We start from the raw sequence: 24,963 nt of genomic DNA on the forward strand, positions 1-24,963 counted from the left end.
GCCAGACTCTTCCTTGGCATCCCCCGACACAAGCCCATCAGTCAACACCTACGAAGACTCCACTGGCTCCCCGTGGAGAAAAGAGCCACTTTCAAAATCCTCACTCACGCCTACAAATGCCCACACAACAACGGACCGAAATACCTCAACGACGGAATCAACTTCCACGTACCCAAAAGAAACCTCTGATCTTCCAACCTCGCAGTGGCCGAAACCCAGCGCATCCACAGAGCCAGAGCAGGAGGAAGATCCTTCTCTCACATTGCAGCCAAGACCTGGAACGAGCTACTGGCAGACATCAGACTCCCTGAACATTGGCCAAGACTTGGCTCTTCGGCTAAACAGATCAACGGACCCCCTCTTTATGTGATAGGCAGATTACTAGATAAATGCAACTGGATTACTCCCAGGGAATGTTCGGGTAGTCGTTCTATCCTAACACTCTGAAGCAGCCAGCTAAAACAACTTAGATTTTTTCCAATTTGTGAACAATACAGACAGATCTCCAAAAGTAGTGTAGTGTTTGTTGAATGGGATTTGTAATGTGTATGAGTGTGCCATCTGCAGAGACAAAGCACGGTTTGTTACACCCAATCTTACTCCAAAAACCTGTAAGACTCCCCTCACACAGCATGCCAAAGGTTCTACTGCTAAAGTGAGCAGTCGATTGGAGAGGGGGCAGCCTTGCCTGGTTCCTCTTTTCAGGTCTGTACTGTCTGAGACTATTTTATCCGTATGTACCCTAGCCACATGCTTTGCATATAATTGCTTAACTCATTTAACGGATGTTTGTCCTATTCCTACATGTTACAGAACCTCCCACATATATGTGCACCCAACTGTGTCAAATGCCTTCTCTATATCCATCAATATTAGGGCACACTAGAACTATACTAACCTTGGATGTCTAAGCTGTGAAACGTGTGAGTGGGCTGATATTGCATAGTGTGTCTTTTCAAGGGATAAACTCACACTTCTCTTCCAGCACTAAATGTTTGCTTACTTTCAGAAATGTATTGGTCAACAGATTACCCATTATCTTAATATCTGGGTTGATCATGGTCAGTGGTTGGTACAATTTCATATACATGGGATTGCAATATTGCTTCGGGACAGTGATTATCAGTGCCTCTCTCATTGCATATGCTAGACTTCGTAAAACAGGATTGATTTCAGGTTTCTTCTACATAACCAAAACCCCTTGGTTTGAAAGTATAGATGAGAAGACATTTTGTAAAACAAACATCCCCATCTTTGCCTTGCATGTCATTTTCTCGAAGGGTTTTACATCGGGGGAAGTTGTCTTTCACTTTGAATTCCCAAAAGGGGCCACAAGACGTGTTGTATCAGCTAAGATTGAATGTGGGACAATCACTCCTTTGCCACAACTTTTTTTCCTGATTGGGTGACGAGGTGAGCATACCAGTCATCCACTGTCATGTCCTATCCAGCGATATCTCTTCTTCCACCAACACTTTGCAATACATTTCAAAACATCTCTTGCTTTTTATTACACCCAAGTTCCACTAACTTGTTCCTTTGCTTTGTCTGTTGTCCCATTTCTTCTTTTACCAAATGTTTGTATTCCCTTCACTTCACTTTTGCAATCCAGTCATCTCCTGGATCCGTTTTATTACCAAAATAGCATAAAGCATTCTTTCCAAAGCAGTCTTTATCATATCACCAATTCATGCAGTGCACTTTACTTCACTACTTAGAGCCATGGGAGCCATACACCCCTGTGCCCTTATTTCAATCATGATTTCATATTGCTTGTTTTCTAGGTTCTGTACATGCTGTATCTCAAAGCAAGCACACCACATTAATCTATTCATGGCTCATTTGAATAACCGTGCCACTGTTTTTTTAAACTACAAGTATAGAATGTTTAAATTTGCTGTATCGTAAAATTGTACTAGCTGTTGATTTGAATCTGAGATTGCTTTGATGTTTCCTCATCTGAGTTGTAGTTGTACATTATTCTCAAGTATTACTGTAATGATGGATCATTAATCGTTTTTAGTACAGTAGTATGTCCATGGATCTACTACTAAGTATATATAAATAAATGAATTGAAATGTATAACAGGTTCAGCGTATAGATATTCTGCGTATGTAACTCACTTAGCAGCACAGTGTTATGTGAAACTGGAGGGACGTAAATATCATGGTACTACAAAACACCATGAACCTCTTCAACTGTCTTCAGATCTCTCAAACTTCTTGTTGCAGCCTCTGCTAATACATACTGACTTCTTTCTGCCATAATGCACTAGTCTAGGACACCAGAAGTTTGCTCTAGCACGGTGAGGGAAATCTAGCCTGTACATTGTGTTATTTTCGCCTGCATTTTAACTTTTAAATATTTTTAAAGCACCATATCTACCGCCGAACTTTTAACTTACCTGCATCTTTGCACTTACATACATACTGCTCACTCCCGGGTTGTGTCCTTGGTCTTCCGCGGCAATTTGTGGCCGTTTTTCGAGGGGTGCAACTCCCCCTCCACTGACTGCACTCACTTCAGGTAGGGAGGGTGACACTCTAGTGGTCGCTAGCTTCTACTTAAATGGCATGCTACGCCGGACACGCAGCACACTAGAAGCTTTCTCTAGCACGGTGAGGGAAATCTAGCCTTTACATTGTGTTATTTTTGCCTGCCTTTTAACTGTTAAATATTTTTAAAGCACCATATCTAAAGCAGAACTTTTAACTTACCTGCATCTTTGCACTGCTCACTCCCGGGTTGCGTCCTTGGTCCGCTGCAGCAATTCCTGCCGTTTGAGTGGAGCGACACAACTCCTCCCCCGCTGGCTGCACTCACTTCAGGTAGGGATGGTGACGCTCTAGTGGTCGCTAGCTCCCTACGTAAACAGAATGCTGTGCCAGACGCGCAGCAGGCACGCCAAAGGCAAGCCCGTCTGCGCCCGTCCGCACCGGGACCACGCCCAGCACCAGAGACGCTGGTCGTTGCCTTAGCCAACAAACTGACCATCTATCCTACTCAAGCACTGATTTGTGGATTCTAAATCACACGCTAGCCGCTAATATTGGAAATTGCACATGCTGTATCCTGGAAAATGTGTACACAAACAGGCCGCTGAAGTGTACTAATTGCATTTTTTTGTTAAAGTGTAGCCCAACTCCACGTAAACTGTACTCTAACAATTGGCCCGCAGGAATGCAGCTACAAGCCCAAGCTAATACATTGAGGGGCACTTATAAATGCCCGATCTCTGCCCAAACATAAATTAGACATCGCTGAGTTACTCGATGCCCAGTGCCTAGATCTGCTCCTTCTTTACAGAAACATGGGCCGACAAGGCATCCGGCCCAGACTGCTGTACTGCGATGCCTCCTGGATACACAGTATTCAGACAAGACAGGAAGTACAAAAATGGGGGTGGTCTTGCTATTATCTATCAAGATACCTTTTCAGCCTCCCTCGAGACCATTCCCTCCTCAGACTGTGAGGCCTTATTTTTCAGTTTTAAAATAGCCAGTTGTCTCGCATTCAAAGGATTGCTGTTATATCGCCCACCGGGGTGGGGGACCGTTCATTGCTTTCCTTTATACTATACTTAAAACGTGAGCTCTGAAGAACAACTTTGCTATACTAGGTGATTTCTGTTTGCATCTGTACCCGGTCATGGGCTCAAACACGATCTCCTTATTTGATACCATGACACTTGCTGGGCTAAACCAAAGGATCAAGGGACCCACTCATCAGGCCAGCCATTGTCTGGATGGTATTTTTTACTAACTATGACTCACTTGAGATCAAGCAAATCCTACCACTGAGTTGGACCGACCGTAGTGCCATCATTTTTTAGCTTAACTCAAACAAGGGCCAATCAAGCCAATACAACCAGTCAGTTGGATCATACCGTAATTGGAAACCGGGAGACAACAACCAGCTTAACCTCCAGCTTACACGCCTACTCACAAAATCACCACAAGAAGCACAACAGGCCTCTATCCATTTCAATCAACGGCTCACGGCAATTGCCAATATGATAGCCCCCCTCAAAAACTCTTCGAGCAATAGGACTACTCCATCTATCCCCTGGTTCTCTGTCACTCTTAGACTTAAAAAACAGGAGTGCAGAAGACAGGAGAGATGGTGAAGAATTAACTGTGACGAACAGGAACTTGTAAAATACAAAATTCTACTAGCCGACTAAAAAAAACTGATCCTGGCAGAAAAAGTTTCCTATTTCTCTAAGCAAATCAAGGAGGCAGAAAACTCCTCCAAAGAGCTCTTTTGGGTGGTAACTAAATTGTCTACACCCCCGAAAGAAAGGGGAGTGGTTACTCTCAGGAATTTTGTAACGCACTGGCACAACACTTTCTAAATAAAGTGGAGCAAATCTTCACCACCTTCGGCAATGGGGCAAACTTGGATACTCACAACACCCCAAGGTCACAACACCCGAGTGCCCCCATCCTCACAGAATTCAGAGTAGTAACCATTGATGAGACAATTACTCCTATTTCAAAAATCAAATCAGGCTCTCCCTATGATCCTCTCCCTCCTATGATTTTTTAACCGGCCCCAGAGATCCTTGGAACAAGCCTAACCTCAATTTTTAATCCATGTTCACTGAAGGTGTCTTTCCCTCTATTTGGAAGAGTGCCTTGATTCTACCCCTTTTTAAAAAACCCAACCTGGATGCACTGGACTCAGGCAACTATAGGTCTATCTCTCGCCTTCCTCCTATGATTTTTAAACAGGCCCCGGAGATCCTTGGAACAAGCCTAACCTCAATTTTTAACTCCATGTTCACTGAAGGCGTCTTTCCCTCTATTTGGAAGAGTGCCTCGATTCTACCCCTTTTTAAAAAACCCAACCTGGATGCACTGGACTCAGGCAACTATAGGTCTATCTCTCGCCTTCCAGTTCCAGCCAAGCTGGCAGAAAAGGTTATGTACAACCAGCTTACATCATATCTATATGAACAGAACTTCCTGGATGAGTCACAATTTGGATTCAGGGCAGAGCATAGCACCTAAACAGTGCTTACAAAGGCCACTGATGAAATAAGAAAAGTATTGGAGGGGGCGGGGGAAGGGGGCGCTGCGGCTCTTGTCCTGTTTGACCTGTCGGCCGTCTTCCACACAGTAGACCATAAAACCCTGCTTAAACCACTAAATTCTTTTGCCATTTCTGGAAAGGCACTTGTATTGGTCTCCTCCTTTCTTGCAGATAGGATACAATCTGTTGCACTGGATAATTTCAATTCCCCTTCCTTCACACTTCCAGGTGGAGTTCCACAAGATTCTAGTCCTATGCTTTTCAATGTATATGTTTCATTACTGCCATCACTAATCAGATCTTTTGGGATGGCTCTAATATCCTACGCGGAAGACACCCAAATTGTGGTACTGGATTCAAGCTAGCCTGGCTGATAACTGCTGATTAGCCAGAAACCGGTCCCAGGATGCTTAATTCCGATCCAGGGAAGACATGGCTTGGCAGTTCGGGCTGGACTGTTCCCATGAGGCACAAGGTCAGACTGATTTGCATATGGCCATGTCTGAACTGGGGTGGCGGAGTGAACTAAAGAATGATGATGGATTAAACCCAGATCAGTTGACTGGAGGTGAGTGCTTGCATTGTTCAACACTCCGTCCATCGTCCCCTTTGGTTTTGCTTTGTTCGCCCCTAGATGGCAGGCTATGCCCAGACGTGGGTCCCTTGCTCACTTTGCCACTGGATTCAAGCTAGCCTGGCTGATGACGGCTGATTAACCAGAAACCGGTCCCAGGATGCTTGTTTCCGGTCCAGGGAAGACATGGCTTGGCAGTTTGGGCTGGACTGTTCCCATGAGGCACAGAGTCAGACTGATTTGCATATGGCCATGTCTGAACTGGTGTGCGCGAGTGAGCTAAAGAATGATGATGGATTAAAACCGAGATCAGTTGACTGGGGGTGAGTGCTTGCATTGTTCAACACTCCGTCCATCATCCCCTTCGGTTTTGCTTTGTTCACCCAAATTGTGGTATCCATCAGCAAAAATACCCAACCACCAGTAAACAAATTTAAGGACTGTATAACAGCAGTCAGCTCATGGATAAGTTTGCACTGCCATAAGCTAAATTTTGGGAAAACTGAGGTGATTCTGTTCGGTAACTATTCCCCCTCCTGGTCCCAGATTTGGTGGCCAGATGACCTGGGAACAGCACCAATCCCTGTCCCCAAAGTAAAAAATCTGGGTGTGATGATAGACCAGAGACTGGACTTTAAAGCCCAAGTTAAGACCGTTTTATCAGCAAGTTTCTTCATTTTTAAAGCAATCAAGAAAATCATACCTCTGATTCCAACAGAAAGCAGGAAAACTATAGTCACATCCCTAGTCCTCCCCAGACTGGATTATTGTAATGGGTTATATCTTGGCATTCCCATAAAGCAATTACATAGGCTCCAGATGATGCAAAATGTGGCTGCAAGGCTCCTCTTGGGGATTCCCAAATTTCAGTCGGTGGGAAATCACCTCCAGAGTCTGCATTGGCTGCCAATCAAAAGGTGTATCAAGTTTAAAACTGTGTGTATTACATACAAGGCATTACACGGGACCGGCCCTCAATTCTTGAAATGTTCACTCTATTGGTACTCTTCAAATAGATGCCTTAGATTACAAGGGGCAAAAATTATACTTTCTCAGAGATTTTTTAAATCAAACTGGGGTGGCAGAATATTTGTGGTGGAAGCTACACGGCTCTTTAACTCCCTCCCTTTTAACATCAGAAATCATCCCTCCTTGACATTGTCCAGGAAAGCCATTAAGATCTGGCTCTACGTTGAATAGTGCTTCTGCTCGATTCTCGGTCTGCTAGCGCCAAAACACTCTTGGTATTCGTGCGCTTTATACATTTATAATATAACATAGTCTACCCCATTGTAACCTAGCCTCTCATAAGATGGAACAATAGTCCCATTGTTGTGCGCCTTAATACCAGTTCACAGAAGAGCTTGGAGTACTTGGAAAAGGTGAGGTCTCTCCATACACCCAACATGATAGATTATCACAAAGTTGTGCCTGAATGATCTCCATATATTAGGAAAATTGCATTGAAGTAAACAAAGATGTACGAAGGTTCAGCTCTATAAGGTTGTCACCACTATAGAGAGTTACTAAGTTTTGTGTATACCAAAACTCACTTGGAGCTAGATGTTAAAATATGCTTGGCCCTTCTCTTAAAGAGCTCCCTATATGACTCCTGGCACGTCAATAACACACTTAAAACACCATGTAGTACTAATTCTATAACCCAGTCTGCCTGCTCTTGCAAGCTGCTCTCACCTCGCACGTAGATAACAAACAGCTCTCTGTTTCAGATGGCAAGCCAACAAACATAGGCACTTCTGAAAGCAAGATAGGGCAAAGGAGAGACCAAAAGGAAAGCAAGTTCATTACAAAGTAGCCCCCTCCACTTAAACTTGAGGTATATCTCACAACAGATAGAAATACAAAATTGCATCCTTAAACACTAGGAGAAAGCATAAAGTGATTGTAAATCTTCCTCAATTTCAGGTTGATTACCAAGACGACCCTATTAATTTTCCTTCCTATGAGGAACATGTTGCCGACGAAACCACACTTGGGAGGGTGAACCCAGGCACTCTTCCCTTCGGCCAGAATGACAGGGAACTCCTGATTGATTAGGTGTGGCTACTATTCTTCAGAATGAAAGAGACTGATACAGTGCTTTAGAAGTGCCCAGAATTATATATGGAAACTGACTGATTTCTAAAACTCAAGACTTAAAAGTCGAATATTGAACTATTTTTACAAAAAAACTTCTTACTACTGTCTGAATTTGCATAATGGTTTGATGCACTAAGGCGACCTTTTCCATGACCATGACTTTGGGTGATTGGTTCACAGGATCCTTCCAATGGCCACACTGATGTAACAGACCAATACTAGATTCAATCCAAAGATTTTGCTGAATCTGAAGTTTCTACTCTCGGGTTGCAGCTCCTGGTAAATCTAGGCGTTGTTATGAAGGGTATGAAGGATACAGTTTACAGCGTCTCAGATTCTGAGTGCGGTACTGCCATATGGGCAAACAAATTCTGAACTTTTTCACAGTTTTCTCTTTATTTTGATTTAGAATTCATTAACAAAAGATTGTAACAAAATGCACATTTTCATAATTCAAATGTTCTGTGCAGTCACTTTTGTGACTGAACTGTGAAATGAAGTATTTTTAGAGGAGTGGTGAAGGAGAACTTTTTACCCTAGTTTAGAAATCCATCTTTTGAGTTGCAGCCTACCCGTGCCCCAGTTTGCAGTGAGCAGAGTCCAGGAAGTGGTAAGGAGGCAGACTAGTGCTGTCTCTTACCTAAAAAAAGTTTAAAAAACGATTTTCCCTACCTGTGATTGCATCATCGTATTTTTTCTTTTTAAATTTCTTTAACGGTCTTTGCCTGTGGTTGTTACAGTTTAAAATTGCAGTTTTATCCTGCCAGTGATTGCATAATTGATCACATGTTTTTGTGTTTAAACTTGTGGTTTTCATGCCTGTGACTGCTTCCATTTAACCTGTTGAATTGTGGGATTTGCAGTCCAAACGGTGTCGTTTTTCCCTCTCATTCCCCGTGACTATCAATTTTTCCCTCCAAATGTCTCCTTTACTCTGTGCTAAGACCTGGATGTTGAGCAGTGCACCACCAGCGACCATTTTGTGTTAACAAGTCAGTGAAACCAGCCCCCCCTCCCTGAGACCGCAGTAATCTGCTGTAACCTGTTTAAACTGTGTTTAATAGGGACTGTGCACTTCGTTTTTTGGCCAGGAGAGGGAGCAAAGTTTTATACAAATAGTGTTGTTAGAGGGCAAGTTTGTTGGGGCCTTACCAAAGTGTGGATTGAGCCATTCTGTCTCCTAGGAGATCCGTGAATAGAGCAGCTCCCCAGAACCAGCCCCACGCCCAGGCCAGCAGACCTAGGACTACTATTGGTTTTCCCCAGATCCAAGCAAATCTGAGCCCTCCTCTCACACCTGCCCAGGCCCCTTAAGGCTTTGCTGGGTGCATCCCAAATCATTCTCCTCAATCTTGTGAGTTGCAGCCTCCCTGTGCCCCAGATTGAAGTGAGCAGAGTCCAGGAAGTGGTAAAGAGGCAGACTAGTGCTGTCTCTTTCCTAAAAAATGTTGAAATTTCTATAACTGTCTTTGCCTGTGGTTTTTACAGTTTAAAATTGTAGTTTTAATCTGCCAGTGCTTGCATAATTGATCCCATGTTTTTGTGTTTAAACTTGTGCTTTTTCCTGCCTGGGACTACTTCCATTTAACCTGTTGAATTGTGGCATATGCAGTCCAAACTCTGTAGTTTTCCCCTCCAAATGTCTCCTTGTGCTAAGACCTGTATGTTAAGCAGTGCTTCCATTCTCCAAACAAAATCTGTGTATTTCTCCCAAAAAGTCATGAACTCATCCACCAAGGCTAAAAACATTTTCTCAATTGTCAATGAACTCGCACAACCTGATAGGGTGATGGCTAAACCCGCCCCTTCACAAATTCTCTGCGACTCCCTGAACTCGTTCTTCATTGACAAAATTACCCTGATTAAGGATAATATCCCCATCCCTATTTCCCCACCCCACCCTCGTCGTAACTTGTAAAAATCCCTTTAAGCTCGACCAAATCCCTCTGATCTCTAAAGAAGAATTCCTGACCCTACTGAACAAAGTGGGATCTGGCTCTCCTATGACTGCTGCCCTCCCCATATGCTAAAAGATGCTTTTCTCACCTGCCCCGATCCACCGCTCTCACTCCTTAATAATAACTCCCTTAAAACGGGCATTGTTCCAGACACCTTTAAATGTGCTGTAGTCGTCCCGATACTGAAGAAACCGAACGCCAACCCTTTAGTGTCTAGCAACTTTCGCCCTATCTCGCTGCTCCCTTACCTTAGCAAAATCTTGGAGGCACATGTCACGAACTGCCTTAGCTCATTTATTGAGCATTCCAAGTTTCTCGACCCCCAGCAGGCGGGTTTTAGGCCTGCCCACTCCACCGAATCGGTGATCTTGGCTGTCATGGACGAACTTAGGAGAGGTGCTGATAAGAACATCACCCAGGCCCTGGTGCCTTTAGATCTATCAGAGGCTTTCGACACGGTCGATCATGAACTCTTGATTGACCGTGTCACCAACGCTGGCATCAGGAGCCTGGCCCTTAAGTGGATCACCTACTTTCTACACGGTCGCTCTCAGGCTGTCAGGTTGGACAACTTCGTAGCAGAGAATACAAAGTTGACCTGTGGGGTCCCTCAGGGCTCTGCTCTATCACCCCTCCTCTTCAATTTATATATGCAACCCTTGATGGTGTCCCTGCGTAATAGCCCTGTCACAACTTTCAATTATGCTGATGATCTTCAGTTGATATTCAATATAGACTCTTCTACCACATCCATTAGTAATTGCCAATCTACCATGACTTCCATCAGTGAATGGATGTACTCAAGCCAACTAAACCTCAACCCCGATAAAACTGAGCTCATCCTTACAGGGGGGCGCTCCAACCCATGGAACTCCAGCTTCTGGCCTCCATCTTTGGGCACTCCTCCCTGCCCAGTCAACTCCTTGGTGTTATCATTTGCAGTGACCTGTCCTTGAAACCCCAAATCAATGCGGTTGTTTCCGCCTCCTTTTTTCACCTGCGCAGTATCCGAAAAATCTGCAGGTTTCTGACCAGAGAAGCCCTCACCCTCGTCACCCTGGCCGTGATCACTTTTCGCATTGATTATGCGAATGCTCTCTATGTTGGCATTCCAGCATACCAACTGCATCGCCTAAAGCTTGTCCAAAATCAGGCAGCTAGGCTCATCTTCCGCCAACCAAAGCATCAACATGTTAGACCTCTGATGAAGAGCCTTCACTGGCTCCCAGTGGCCAAATGTTGTGTATTCAAGCTGGGCTGTACCATCTTCAAGACCCTTGCGGGCCATGGCCCTGCCTTCATCTCTTCCAGAATCCAACGTTATGTCCCCGCTCGGGATCTCCGGTCCTCTCACCTCCACCTGCTTATTGTCCCCACCTTTAAACGGAAAAAACACGGTGGACTGAGGTTTTCCCTTTTGGCCCCCCGCTTCTGGAACTTCCTTCACAATGAGCTGAGATCCGCAACACACTACTCGCAATTCAGAACTCTCCTGAAAACTTTCCTCTTTACACAAGCATACGAATAAACACCTATAACGCCCTTACTCCCAGTTTTTCTGCATTAGCGCCATGAAACCGCCTGGTGTAAGTGCGCTTTAGATTTTTTTTTTAACATAACACCCCCAGCTAACATTTTGTGTTAACAAGTCAGTGAAACCAATTGCCCCCCCCCCCACCCCCATACCCCGAGACCGCAGTAATGTGGTCTAAGCTGTTTAAACTGTGTTTAATAGGGACAGTGCACTTCGGTTTTTGGCCAGGTTAGGGAGTAAAGTTTTATACAAATAGTGCAGAGAACAAGTTTGTTGGGCCCGTACCTGCAGAAGTCCTAAGTGTGGATTGAGCCGGTCTGTCTCCTAGGAGATTTCTGAATAGAGGAGCAGCTTCCAACTCCCTGGCCAGCAAATCTTGTCTGAGGTAGCTGGGACCTTATATAGTCTGATATTGTTTGGTACATGTGTACACTGATTGGTTTACCTGATGTTTCTATTGGATTAGAGTTAGTGTCCTCATTGGTTGGGTATTTGAGGGTTCTACTTGATTTCTGGGTCTGGGATTCAATCAATGTAGGGTTGGGGCTAGGGTTAGGATTTCTATTGGAAGTAGCAATTAGGTCTTATGGTGTGATTAATTGCTGGACTAGGTGTGGGACTAAGAGTAGGGTTAGGCTTTCTGTTGGAAGTAGGGACTAGGGCTTCCTGTGCCAGTGGTTGCTTGGACAAGGTCTAAGGCCTCTATTGGACGTAGAGATCAGGGTTTTTGAAACTGATTGGGTGCTTGAACTAGGGCTAAGATTGGCTGTAAGGTCCTAGTCTCCGATTGGTTCTAGATTTTAGGGCTAGTGCTGTGATTGAATAGTGTTAGGGCTAGGGTTCCTATTGGCAGGAGGGGTCACCTGACTACTAGGGAAATACTTGGCCAAGGCTTAGGACATCTCAGCCCGGGCGTCGAAGCTAAGGTTGGAGAGGACAAGGGTGAGTGCCTGTTTGAACCTGTTCGAGATTGGTCAGGACCTGGGCCAGGAAGGCTGCACATTTTCCCATTCATTAATACCCACCCTATGTATTTGTCCCTCTGTATATAAGCATTTATTTTCACTATATATATATGTGCCTATATTTGTGTATTGCTTTGTATAAACATGTACAATAATTATGTTGTTATAAAAACAAAAGAACAAAAAAAATCATCTTTGGTCTATATGTACTTGCTTCCATTGTGCATCTATGTACCTCCATGTACTTGGATCTGTATGTCTGTTACTTTTTTCCTGGAAAAGCATATCCAATGCACTACCCTATTTCTCATCCGCTACCTCTATCAATATCTTTAATCTGTATATACTTACCTCCTGCATCTATATACTTTCAATGTACTTATGGATCTATATATTTATCACTTTCTTCTAATTTAGCATTTCCAATGCACTACCCTATTTCTCAGCCTATACTTCTCTCAATATATCTTCTAGCCCAACTTTCCGACTCATCTCAAACTTCTTTCTACTACTCTTTCAAATTCACCACCCTATCTTTCACCCTATACATCTATCATTATATCCTCTACACCCACTCTCTCATTTATCCCAAACCCAAAACCACTACTATGTTCCCCAAAATACCCCTTTCTTGACTCAACAAACCTTTCTAAACTCTTCCCTCTGACTCTTCCCCTCCAAAAATCCTTTTTACTCATCCAAAAGCCAACTCCTACTGCACTGCTATGCCATAAAAAAAGAAATCCTTCACTCTTCTATCCCGCCACTATCCTTTTCAATCAAAATAACAGACTAGCATGTTCACTTCTCTAATTCCATACTCCACTATACTAATTCACCACTAATCCTTTATGGGTTCCAGAGTAGCGTGCTACTTGCCAACAAAGCTATCAACACCTCATCAGGGTTACAAGCGCTATATAAATGCAATCCTTTTTTCCTTTTTTTATCCCTCCCCAACCCTTCTCAATCCAAATAACTGACTAACATATCCCCTACTCAAATTACTTCATATTTCACTATACTAATTTTCAACACTAATCCTTGATGGGTTCCAGAGTCGCCTGCTACTCGCTATGAAAAGTGATTCAACACCCCATCAGGGTAACAGGCGCTATATGAATGCAAACCTTTCTTTCGCTTCTATCCCTCCGCTATCCTTCTCACTACAAATAACTGACTAATATCAACCACTCAAATTACTTTAATATTTCACCATACTAATTCACCACTAATCCTTTAAGGATTTCCAGGGCAGCGTGCTACTCGCCAAAAAATGTGCTTCAACGCCCCATCAGGGGTTAGAAGCGCCTCATAAATACAAACCTTGTTTCCACTTCTATCCTTCTGAATCTAAATAACGAACATATCCACCACTTAAAATTTACTAGAATGTTTCACTATACTAATTCAACACTAATCCTCAATGGGTCCCGGAGTAGCGTGCTACTCGCCGAAAAAGCGCTTCGATTACTCGTCAGGGGTAGTAAGCGCAATACAAATGCAATTACAATACAATTATTAATTTCTTACAGTCCTCTCTGCACAACACAGCCTTCTTAGAAGGCTTCTTTGTATTCATCGTCCCCAACACCCTCAGCCACATCAACATCAGTATCTTTAGTGACCTCTACAGTTGTTTCAATAAATAAAATCTATTCCATGCTCCATTTCCCTTGAAGGATTGAACCCTTATAAAAGTCTCTCTTACCAAACCAATTCAACGAGACATACCCTGTATGCTATCACTGCCTTCCTCGGATCCATTATATGACACCACCCCTCACTACTACCACACCACAAGCTCCCACTTCAACCTTCCTGACTCACAAATAATGTAAACCACAACTAACAGAAGACGTTAATTAACCATGGAAGAAATTCAAACTTAAACTACTACTTTCAGATTAGCTCAGTTAAACCATGGGCTAACCTCTGCCTTTGACACGAGTCCCTCAATATATTTAGTTCTCCCTAGACACTAGTAAAAAATTAGCTGGATCTTTAAAGACTTGGAGACTGTAAAAGCTGAAAACAATGTCATTTGAAGGACCATGGAGGAAACTATGCAACAATAAAGGCAACCCTCCTTTTCAACAGTGTGCTAACTCTACAAAGCCACCATCAAAGATGCTGCACAGCATGACTCAACTTTCTGAAACAAGCTAGCCAGCTGGAGAACTCCACAAAATCTTTGCTGAATCCTACAACCCAGTCTTTACCTCCCTCTTTCCACTTTATTCATTCAGAATCCCTCTGTAAAGATCTGTCCACTCAGTTCATCTCCAAAGCTACCTCCCGATTAAGTCTCTCAAAGAATGCCTGGCATAGCCACGACCTTTTAAGACTTGTCTCTCCAGGCTTTCCTCCATAATTCTAACATTCTGCCCACTGGCCACTGCCAGTCTTACATAGCTCACTAAAGACAGTGACACAAACTCCCTGGTACTTCTTTCCCTTTCAAAAAGATTCTCTTCACCATTTAGCATTGTATTAAGTTGAGTCAATAGCAATCACTTCATTAACCGACAACTGCCACAGTGATCCCAAAACCTCATACATCAATCCATTCAAATACAGTCACATCTTCTATAGAACTTCCTTAGGCAAACCTATTGTAAGGTATGTATTTACACAGCTCCCTGCCTTCTTCAGAGTATCGGACAACATTCCTACTCTATATTTCTTGGAACCATCCTTAATCACTTCATTAGACCCATTCAGGTCTACCGTCAATGGGAATTGAATTGGGGTCCTTTTGCTATTGAAGCTCCCCTATGCCATACACTCAGTGCACCACCAGCCTTTTTACTAAGTCCGAGCAACCTTAGGATACATGGTACAATCTTGCACTGGACTTCATCATATCTATTGAAAAATAGTCACACTATCTCCTACTTTCCTTTCATATCTCCCAATTTCAACTTCAATGTAGCAGTTCCTCACGACTCCACCATCCCTCCTCTTCATTGCTTACCTCATCACCCTCTACCAGTCATCAAATCTATGACCATCACCTGCTACTGTCATGCTGATGACATGTAGGTAATCCTCAGACTGGAATATACATCTCATAACAGAGGACAAAAGGTTTGTATATGATCACATCAAGCTCAACTCCTCCAAAATGGGGATCTTCACATGTGCACACTAGTCCCAACATCACTGTTCTTGCCTTTGCAAATAAATATTTTGCCACATTCCCTAAGCAAACCTGAGGGTGCCCTCTCTATTCTTCACCAAGTAAATCAGGTCACCAGATTCTCCTTCTTTACTATGAGTTACATTTTCCTACTCTGGGGTTTTCTCATACGGTACAGACCACAATCCCCTTGGTTCTGTCATGCCTCAGTTATGTCAGTGGACTCTACCAAATGCCACCCATTCTAGTGCCACACAGACTCCTGTACATCAAGTATGTGGCTCCCAGACCGCCTCTACTTACTCCTCCCAGAAAAGAGAATTGGGAGAGCTTTTCGAGGTGGCACTTGAATAAGGTTGGTGTGGTTGCACTAAATGTACATGAGAAAGTTGTCCACCAGACCTTTGTATCTCACTGAATCCTGTAAGGTAATTTCCCTGGTTAAAGTTTAAAAATCACAACAAAATACCTACAGCCATGATTTGAGTTGTAGCTTACGGGCACTTTAGCACGACTAGGAGGAAGCATATGCATTGATGTTTCATCAGTAGGTTGGACTTTAAGAGATGCTGCTCGGCAGTGACATTCTCCATCACCTGGTGCCAAATCTGGGCTCTGAGCATGTGTTCCATTTGATAGCAGCTGGAAATCCACTATATTAGTTTGCCCAGTATGCCACTTCAGGCACAGACGAGCCATAGGTTCCCCAGCGGTATACAGCGCCAGGACACCACGTAACGAGGTAACAGTGCGCTTTACAAGTATACATACATTACATTACATTACATTACATATGTAAATCAGTGCTGGTTCTTCTTATGGGGCATTCATTTGCAAATGCATGGAATTTGTTTCTATAGATCTTACAGATCACATGACAAAAATGATTATTTGTACATGGCATTGACATTCACATTACTTTGTGTTTCAGGGAGTTTGATTTGATGACTATTCTCACTGAAGTGAACAAAGAAGTAGCAACTAAAGTTCTGAAGGGATTTAAACAGATGCCCGAAATCAGGACAACCCTACGAAAGAAGTTGGTTTTTCCTGTCCCTCTGCAAAAGCCTGATGGATTTAGAGAAGAGGAAGCTATGGATACGTGCGACTAGACAGAATGTTATTGATTCAATTCAAGGATGCTGAAAGACTGTTGATGTACTACCTCAAGATACACATCCGCTTGGATCCTGTAAAATGAGTGATAGTCAGACAACATTTTTAACTGATTTTACACATCTGCCATAAATACACCTGAAATAAAATCTCTTATTAAATGATTCCGTACCCATGCCCACTCAACTCCTCCCTTACCCCTCCACTGCCACCTGTTGCAAGCCCCATCCACCTGCTTACTTTTCCTCCATCTCATGTGCAACTGAACTGGAATGTCTCAACAGATCTGGAACTGTGTTTGCAAACTTTTCACTACTTCTTTTGTATTTTAGGACAGTTCCATTTACCAGTGAGCAGTTAGCCAGTAGAGATGGGCAAAATGTCTGCAGTAGAGTACAATTGGGACTGATCCAGTGCTCTGTGGGTGATGAAAATAAACCCAAAAGCATAATGCATTAAGCCTAAATATATAGCCAACATTCTGACAGGGTACTTCTAAGCAACTTGTCTGTGCTGTGCTTACTGACTACTGCCTACCTGCAACATGCTCCTGGAGCTCTAGCTAGCAGACACCATGCACAAGCTACTTTGTTATTGTTTTTTTTTTTTTTTTTTTTTTTTATTATTTTTTTATAATGCTGGGAAAGTTGCTTCAAAGAGCTTAGTCAGGGGCCAGACAGTGTAATTAACTTGACTCTGTTATGTCCACCTCCTAACTCTCACTTCCCCGAGGCTACCTTTGTTGAGACTTTTACCTTTTTCATTCACCTTTCGCTCCTCACATCCTTTACATCACACGTTGTCTCTTGGTCTTTGTTGCTTTTTCCTGTACTTCCACTCTGCTCCTTCTTTTATTCCTAGGACAATAATTTTGCTTCTCCTCTCCTTTGTGCCTTGCAGTACTCCTAGACATTCCATATCTGCCCTGGGGTCTGCCTGTACTTCATTCTCCCTGTTTTCTTGATCTCTTTTCATCTGTCTTTTAGAGTTGTATTTCCTCCATAAAATCATTGCTATTCTGGCACAGTTAATTATTTTTGATAAGGTCGGGGAAAGAGAATAACTGTAATTTGTAAGGTTGCCAGTTCTCAGCTTGAATACTTTGTCTCCTCTATTGATTATTTTCGGATGAGTGCTTCGAACGGCAGATTCCTCACCTTATGAACATTATAAGTACCAAACTGTAACTGGAGATGTTTCCTCAGCAATTCGCTCCCGAGTCACTAAGTGATGTTCTGCGGTTCCATATCTTTTCTGCCATGCCCCGCCTCTAAAATGATGTTGGCCCATAATATAACCACTACCTCTGTACATCGACGCCAGTTTCTTTCTTTTCACAGCTTCTGACGCAGATCACGAGCTTGCTTGGTTTCTGTAACCTGACAGTAAACGTTACTAAAAACATTTCAAGTGTACAATGGACATGTCTTCCCCCAAACCCGCAGGATTTAAACCCTGTAAGGATTGCCACAAATCAGTGTCAGTGACTCAGTGACAGACCCTGAAGAGGTCTGTCTCTGGTGTCCGGGATCCTCACATAACTCTGCATTGTGAGACAAATGCACTCAGAATAATCTGAAGCCCACCTGGGACTTATAAACCAAACTCTACGTCGCAAGGCGCAACAAGAAGGCTCGGAAATCCCAGTCCTGATACCTAGCAGCAATGTGTGATCTCTTGGTCATCGGCAACGAGCTGAATTTTTTTTTATCTACAGTGTCTCATATTTTTGTGCTTAGATTTTGTCACGACATGGGATCTTGAGACGATCATTGAAGGTGTGAACTTTACCAGACTCTGGAACACAAAGGAAAGCTTGGGAAAAAAAAGACAGCCGGCTCCTAGAGGAACTGCTTTTCAGAATAAATCAAAGGGAACTTTTAAAAAATAAAATGGGTGCCAGCCTAAAGGAAAATGAGAAAGAACTTCAAGGTAGGACCCAGATAAGCCCCTACTAGTGAGTGAGAGAGAGAGAGAGAGAGAGAGAGAGAGAGAGAGAGAGAGAGAGAGAGAGAGAGAGAGAGAGAGTGTGTGTGTGTGTGTGTGTGTGTGTGTGTGTGTGTGTGTGTGTGTGTGTGTGTGTGTGTGTGTGTGTGTGTGTGTGTGTGTGTGTGTGTGTGTGTGTGTGTGTGTGTGTGTGTGTGTGTGTGTGTTATGCGCTGCTCCTGATTTTGCAATGCACAGTGTTCTTATTGATGTAATTTCAAATATCATAATCAATAATAAAATAGATGATCTCATGTCCTGAGTGATGTAGTATGTGAGGTCATAAGCAGTGTATGGCGAAGTTTATAATGTTATGTTTTAACTAGCATTTTCGCCTAGCTATAACGTCACTTTAACCTTTATTTTCTGTCAGATGACTGGATGGTAGTGTCAGATTTTCAGGGTACTTCTATATCCCCATCCTGTAGTCCCACACATGCTATCTGCAGTTTCCATGAGCACTTTCAGTTCTCCGTGCTCCCTTATGGCCTCACCAGTGCCCCTCTGGTGTTCCCAAAAGTGATGGTGGAAATAAGGAGGTTGGAAATAAGTCTTCCCATAACTCATTAACTGGTTGCTAAAGGTGGGCTCACCTAAGACAGTTGTCAACGAACTCCAGTCAACGGCTGCCCTGTAGACATAAATGGAGGTTTCCATCAACGTGCCAAAGTCACACCTGACTCCTTCACAGAAGCTCCCTTACACTGAAGCCATCTTGAACATGGTGCTGTGTCATGTCACCCCTTCTTCCTCATTGAGTCCAGGATGTTTGTGCTATGAGCCTGATGTTTCAACCCTTTTTATGGCTCTTAGAGCGTCTCCTGAATCCTGCTAGTGGACCAGGCCAGGTTGCACATCTCTGGAAGTCTGAAGTCTCAGTGGGCTCAGCGCCAAGGGAACCTCTCCGATTCCATCCTAGTGTTGGGGGGAGAGTGTAAAAGACTGCAGTGGTTATTGCTTGCAGTTGGACTGGCAGCAGACCCCTCTCCCTAACCCACCCAGAGCTGACAGCTGTGACGGGTACATCGTTGCTGGGTTTGAACGACCATCAGGAGGAGGTGGAGATCAGAGGACTCTGGACTCCGGCTGAAAACTGCCTCCACATCAAACTGTGGAGTTGCGGGAGATTTGCTTGGCACTAAAGGCTTTCCTCCCACCCATAAAAGGGGAAATGGTGCAAGTGCCTATGTCCAACACCACCACCATTAGGTACTGCAACAACCAGGGCAGAGTGAAACGGTGGGTCCTGTGCCTAGAGGCACCACACTTCTGGAACTGGCTGATTTGTCGAGAAATCTCCTTACTTGTACACGTGGCAGGATCATTAAGCACCGGTGATAGCTAACTTCTTTTGACCTTCTTCCAGAGGTAGTATATTTAATTCTAGCAGCCAGGTGTCCCTCCACTAAAACCATCTATGTGGGATACTTTGAGAAGTTTCTTCTATGCATGTCTGGGTCCCCCAAGTCTAGTTATCTGACATCCTTCTTGTCTCGCTTTTACTAAGCCAGCAAAGCATGTGGCCACAATAAAGGTTATTTATCTGCCTTATCGGCCTTTCTGAGGTCACCTCATCAGCCATCTCTATTTAAATCACCTGTTGTGATACATTTCCTAAAAGGGCTGACCTGTATGTTTCCGCCGAAACGTTTTGTGATTCACCAATAGGATCTGAATTTGGTTCTCACTTTTTAATGTGCTCCCCATTTGAACCATTTCGCATTTGCTCGCTAAGATTACTATCCCTGAAGACCATGTTCATCATAAGATTGTCAGCCCATCATGTGAGTGAGCTACAAGCACACTGCAGCAACCTTGCACCATCTTCTTTCTGGGCATACTAGTGCTAACAAGTAAAGCAGTGTCCCTTCCAAAAGTTGTCATGCTCTTCCACATAAGTCAGTCTATCACCCTGCCAGCGTTGCCCCCTCCCACCCCCGCCCCCAAAATCCATCCAAGGAGGAAGAAAGACTCCATCGCTTAGGGTATGTGCCAGAGTGGCCGTTCTTCCTCATGATCTGCAAGTGACGATATACCTCCAGGCACTTACAGCTCTGAATGCTTTTATAGCACAAAGTCTTAAGAGTGATCAGGTGGGGAAAGGGTGTGGGAAGGGAACTGAGGGGGGAGGAGATCTGAACAGCAAAAGGTTAACCACAAGCAAGCAAATAAACAATCACTTTTTAAGGCTGCAACTCACTAGCTACATACCACCATGAAAACTGTAGTTAGTATGAGAAGCACTAATGACTGGAGAGTTCTCTTGAACCTTTAATTCAAATAATTCTTCTCTTAGAGAGAGAGCGACTCCTTTAACTTGTAATTTTTCTTTAAGCTGAGCCCTTTGAGATAATCAACATCAATACCTTGAATCCGAGGTTCTAGCGTTCTGTTACTGTAAACATACACCAAGTATTAATGTTCAAAAAGAATCTGAAACTCACACTTGATGTACATAAATGTGATTGTCACTGCTAGAACGTAATCCTAAATTACATGCATTCATCACGTCTAAAATTGTGAGTGTTTATACATGCAGCAGTATGCTAGTACATAATACCAATCAGGACGCGCGTTTGAGAATAAACTCTTAACACGTCACCAAAAATGCTGCTGGATCCAACGGCTATGTGCTACGAGGAATGCAGTGATAACCAGCAAGAAAAATCCCTCGCAGAGGGATACCAGGAGAATCCCCAGGAAGTCCGATTCTATTTCAGTCCACGGAGGCTCAAATTATGCTTCTCAATCTTTACTACAGAAACAGCAGCGAAGGGTTAAACTTTAAACAGCATGCCCCGGAAGGACAACCCCCTCGAGGTCTGCTTCAATCATCACACAATGTCACCAATAAAAGTCCCAGAAGTTCTCGTCACTTCCTCTTTCTTTGCTGCTGCAACAGCGAGATAAGTGACTTTACATTTCTTGTTTTTATTGTATGCTTATTAATTGATGTTTGTGTTATAATGTACAGCGCGCTGCGCTGAATTTGTTGTGCTTTAGTTCGCGCGTTAGCTTCACTGGGGTTTGCGGCTTTGCTGCCCTCCCGACATGCGCCCTTGACTTTTTCCTTTCCCAACGCACGCTGCACTGTATTTACTGTATTTGTGCATGCGCAATCTACCGTAAGGAGCTTGAGGTTTTGGTGCCCATCTGCCGTGTATTTTGCTTTGGGGGCGGTGGCGAGGAAGCGGAGCTCCGCACTTCAGTGCACGAGGGGAGCAGGCATTTTTTTTCAAAGCCCCACGTTCTTCACTGTGCGCATGCGCGGAGAGCCAGTTTCGTTTTCAGTCACCGGCTCTTCTCGCATGTTGCCAGTTTTGCCAGTCAAATCCCCGGCTCGTATCTAACACTTACCGGAGCGCATTCCGGAGCAGTGCTTGGCACTTGGGGAGTTACAGGGCAAGCTCCTGCCTCCAGCTTAAGTTTACCATTATGATTTTGGATATATTTAGATATATTTATTTTACAGACACTTTCTGAGACCCAGGTTATTCTGTACTCAGATAAACCTTTAGGGGGTCTTTTTGCCCTTAGGTTACGCCCCCCCCCCCCCGAATCTCCTTCAGACCTTCTATACTGTTCAATGGCGAACTACGCCAAGGAGGATAAGCGGGTAGAGTTTAATGAATATGAGGAATATGAATCCTGTCTTAATTTATTCATTGTCCGTCGTTCTTTGGTGGCGAGGTTTGAATGCTGTATGGGACCATACTTTATATTTTCTAGATCCTTCTTGACCAACATCTCGAAAGTATCTAATGTCTTATGTGAAATGGGTGAGAGGAACTTACTTTTAGGTCTGAATTTACGTTGTTCTTGTGTCAGTTCGTCAGTACTGGGATTAATAGTGAAAAACCACCTTAGTCTCAATTTCCTCATAAATTTGAAGAGGGTAACTTCTGTTTCCAGTGCGTTTGATGTACAAGTAGGGACAAATGATATGCCTTTAAGTATTTGTTCCTCTTCTTGACTCAATGGTCTTCTAGAGATGTTAATGACTAAAGAATTCATTTCTTCACTGTTCTGTGTGGTCTGCCTTGCTCCTTTGTGACTTTTGGTTTTTCCACGCCTGGTGTTTCGTCTGGGTTTACTAAGTTCTTGTCTGGTGGGATTTTTGTTGTGGAACCTTCCACTAAAAAAGGCACATTGCTGGCTGAAGTAGTTGCGGTCTCCTCTGTTGCTACCCTAGTGATTTGCACAGAAGATGCACTGGGCCTCTGTAATGTTAGATCCTGGTCTGTTACGATGCTTTCTTCAGATGAGGTAGTTCCAGGTTTTTTGAAAACTCTCTGCTGGGCATATTTCTCAGCCCACGTATAAACTTCATCCAGCTTATAATCTATTGTATCCTGACAAAACTTACGGGTTTTTCTCTCATGCACTTCTTTCGCGTGGGTATCCAAATTTTTGTTAATTTTCTCTAATACTTGATTCCAGTCTTCTGTTCCATACGCTGACTGATGTCATCTTTCAATTTGTTAATGTCAAATGTAAGTTCACTTAATAAAGTTGAAATTGCTTTGATGATTAATAAAATAAGGTCCAGCGAACACTTATTTAAAATCGCATACCACCGTGCCATAAATGATTTATTGAATTTGAAAAGCATTGGGTGAAGAGCAATCCTCAAGCCACGAGGTATACGTTTTACTTTGTGGTATTCAATTAATGTTGTGGCGTGTAATGTTTGATTGATTTCTATTCTCATGAAATACTCAAGTTGCCTTAGTTGCTGTGTTGTAGTACCGGATGATGTGCCATATTCTCTTACTTCTTTGACCAGTGCATAAATTGGTTCGGCATCCTCAGATGAGTATGCTTTTGTATCTGCTTGTTTAGTTGTCAAATTTGAAATGTCCTGCCAAGACATGATTATTTAACGGGTGCTGGCCCACTAGTGGGCACTCAAGGTAAGAAGATGAATCCAGAGGGTGGATCCGCACACCAACGTGTCAATATAACGAATCAGATAATTCTTCAAATTTAAAATTTTAGCGTGCTCTCTAGTTGTAAGGGAGCGTGCCCTACTTTTCAAAGCCCCACGTTCTTCACTGTGTGCATGCGCGGAGAGCCGGTTTCATTTTCAATCACCGGCTCTTCTTGCATGTTGCCAGTTTTGCCAGTCAAATCCCCGGCTCGTATCTAACACTTACCTGAGCGCATTCCGGAGCAGTGCTTGGCACTTGGGGAGTTACAGGACAAGCTCCTGCCACCAGTTTAAGCTTACCATTATGATTTTGGATATATTTAGATATATTTATTTTACAGACACTTGCTGAGACCCAGGTTATTCTGTACTCAGATAAACCTTTAGGGGGTCTTTTTGCCCTTGGGTTACGCCCCCCCCCCTGAATTTCCTTCAGACCTCCTATACTGTTCAATGGCGTACTACGCCGAGGAGGATAAGCGGGTAGAGTTTAATGAATATGAGGAATATGATGAGCCTTATGAGGATGAATTGGAGGGGAACCTTGTGGAAGCCCAGGATTCCCACGTCCAGGGTTTGGTGAATAAGGCGCTTATCAGAGCCTTAAAGCCCCTGGCGAAACCCCTTAAATCTTATGGGAAAAGAAAGTTTGGGTCATCTCATAAGGGCACTTCTGCCACACAGGCTTCGGCTGAAGTCCTGGCGAAATTGGCGAGGAATGTTCTGATGGACCATGGCTCCCTGACTGGCAGGGATACGCAAGGAGAGTCTTCTCCGGCTACCCTAGATACGACATATTCCGAAGAAGGTTCAGTGATGCCCAAGAAGAGGGTCAAGAAGACTAACCCTGGGCGTAGTGTGCGTAGTGGGGCTACGCGAAGCTACGAAAGTGGGCGAGAAACTACGCCCACCTGCGCACTTCGCATAGCCCCATTATGCGCTGCATGCCCCCCTCCCCTACATACCTAATTTTATTAAATGGGCACATAAAAATAAATAAAATGCACTTACCTTGTCCGCGGCGTCCCGGGGCTCCCTCTACTCGTTCACGCCACCGTCTGCTAACCAATGCGCATGCGCGGCCGACCGCGCATGCGCATTTCTCGAGTGGGAGCCCCGGGACGCCGCGGATAAGGTAAGTGCATTTTATTTATTTTTATGTGCCCATTTAATAAAATTAAGTATGTTCGGGAGGGCGTGAGGGAGGCGGGTGGCGGGCAACTTCGCTACGCCCAAGGAGTGGGCGTAGTGTTGCCTGCTTCGCCTTCCCACATTGAGATTTGGTGCATGTGGGCTGGGACAGGTGGGAAAGCGCCACAGGGATGCATGGGGTGGACCCTAAACCGTGCACCGCCCTCGGTCTGCCAATAAGAGAGCTCTGAGGTTCTACATTTATCTACCTAGGGACCATCAGGTGTATGATCAGCTCTTCAATGGGTTCTCTGGAACAAAGATAGTGAAGGCAGGACAGAAGCAGACCATCTCCAGGTAGATTGTCCTCTGTATTAAAATAAACTACGGATTGGACAACAAACAGCCTCCTGAAGGCCTCATATCATCAGGTCCAAGGCTGCCAACACTGCGCTGGTGTGTTGTGCGTCTGTCTTGGGCACCTGCCAGGCT

General features: G+C 43.9%; 1 protein-coding gene across 7 annotated transcripts in view; it reads left to right on the forward strand.

Annotated features, from left to right (window-relative positions):
- The window catches only part of LOC144822547 (caspase-8-like), a 235,519-nt gene extending 216,855 nt beyond the window's left edge, over positions 1–18,664 (forward strand). For 4 of the 7 annotated variants that reach the window (XM_078680210.1, XM_078680209.1, XM_078680208.1 and 1 more), the window contains one exon: positions 16,240–17,739. In XM_078680210.1, the coding sequence (XP_078536336.1) occupies positions 16,240–16,420 (181 nt within the window). In that variant the 3' untranslated portion in view covers positions 16,421–17,739. Of the gene's footprint in view, positions 1–16,239 lie in introns of all 7 variants that reach the window. The other 3 variants (XM_078680207.1, XM_078680211.1, XM_078680206.1) reach the window with 2 other exon arrangements.
- The last annotated feature ends 6,299 nt before the right edge of the window (positions 18,665–24,963 follow it).

Source organism: Lissotriton helveticus, chromosome 3_1, assembly GCF_964261635.1.
Source record: "Lissotriton helveticus chromosome 3_1, aLisHel1.1, whole genome shotgun sequence".
NCBI classification, from domain to species: domain Eukaryota; kingdom Metazoa; phylum Chordata; class Amphibia; order Caudata; family Salamandridae; genus Lissotriton; species Lissotriton helveticus.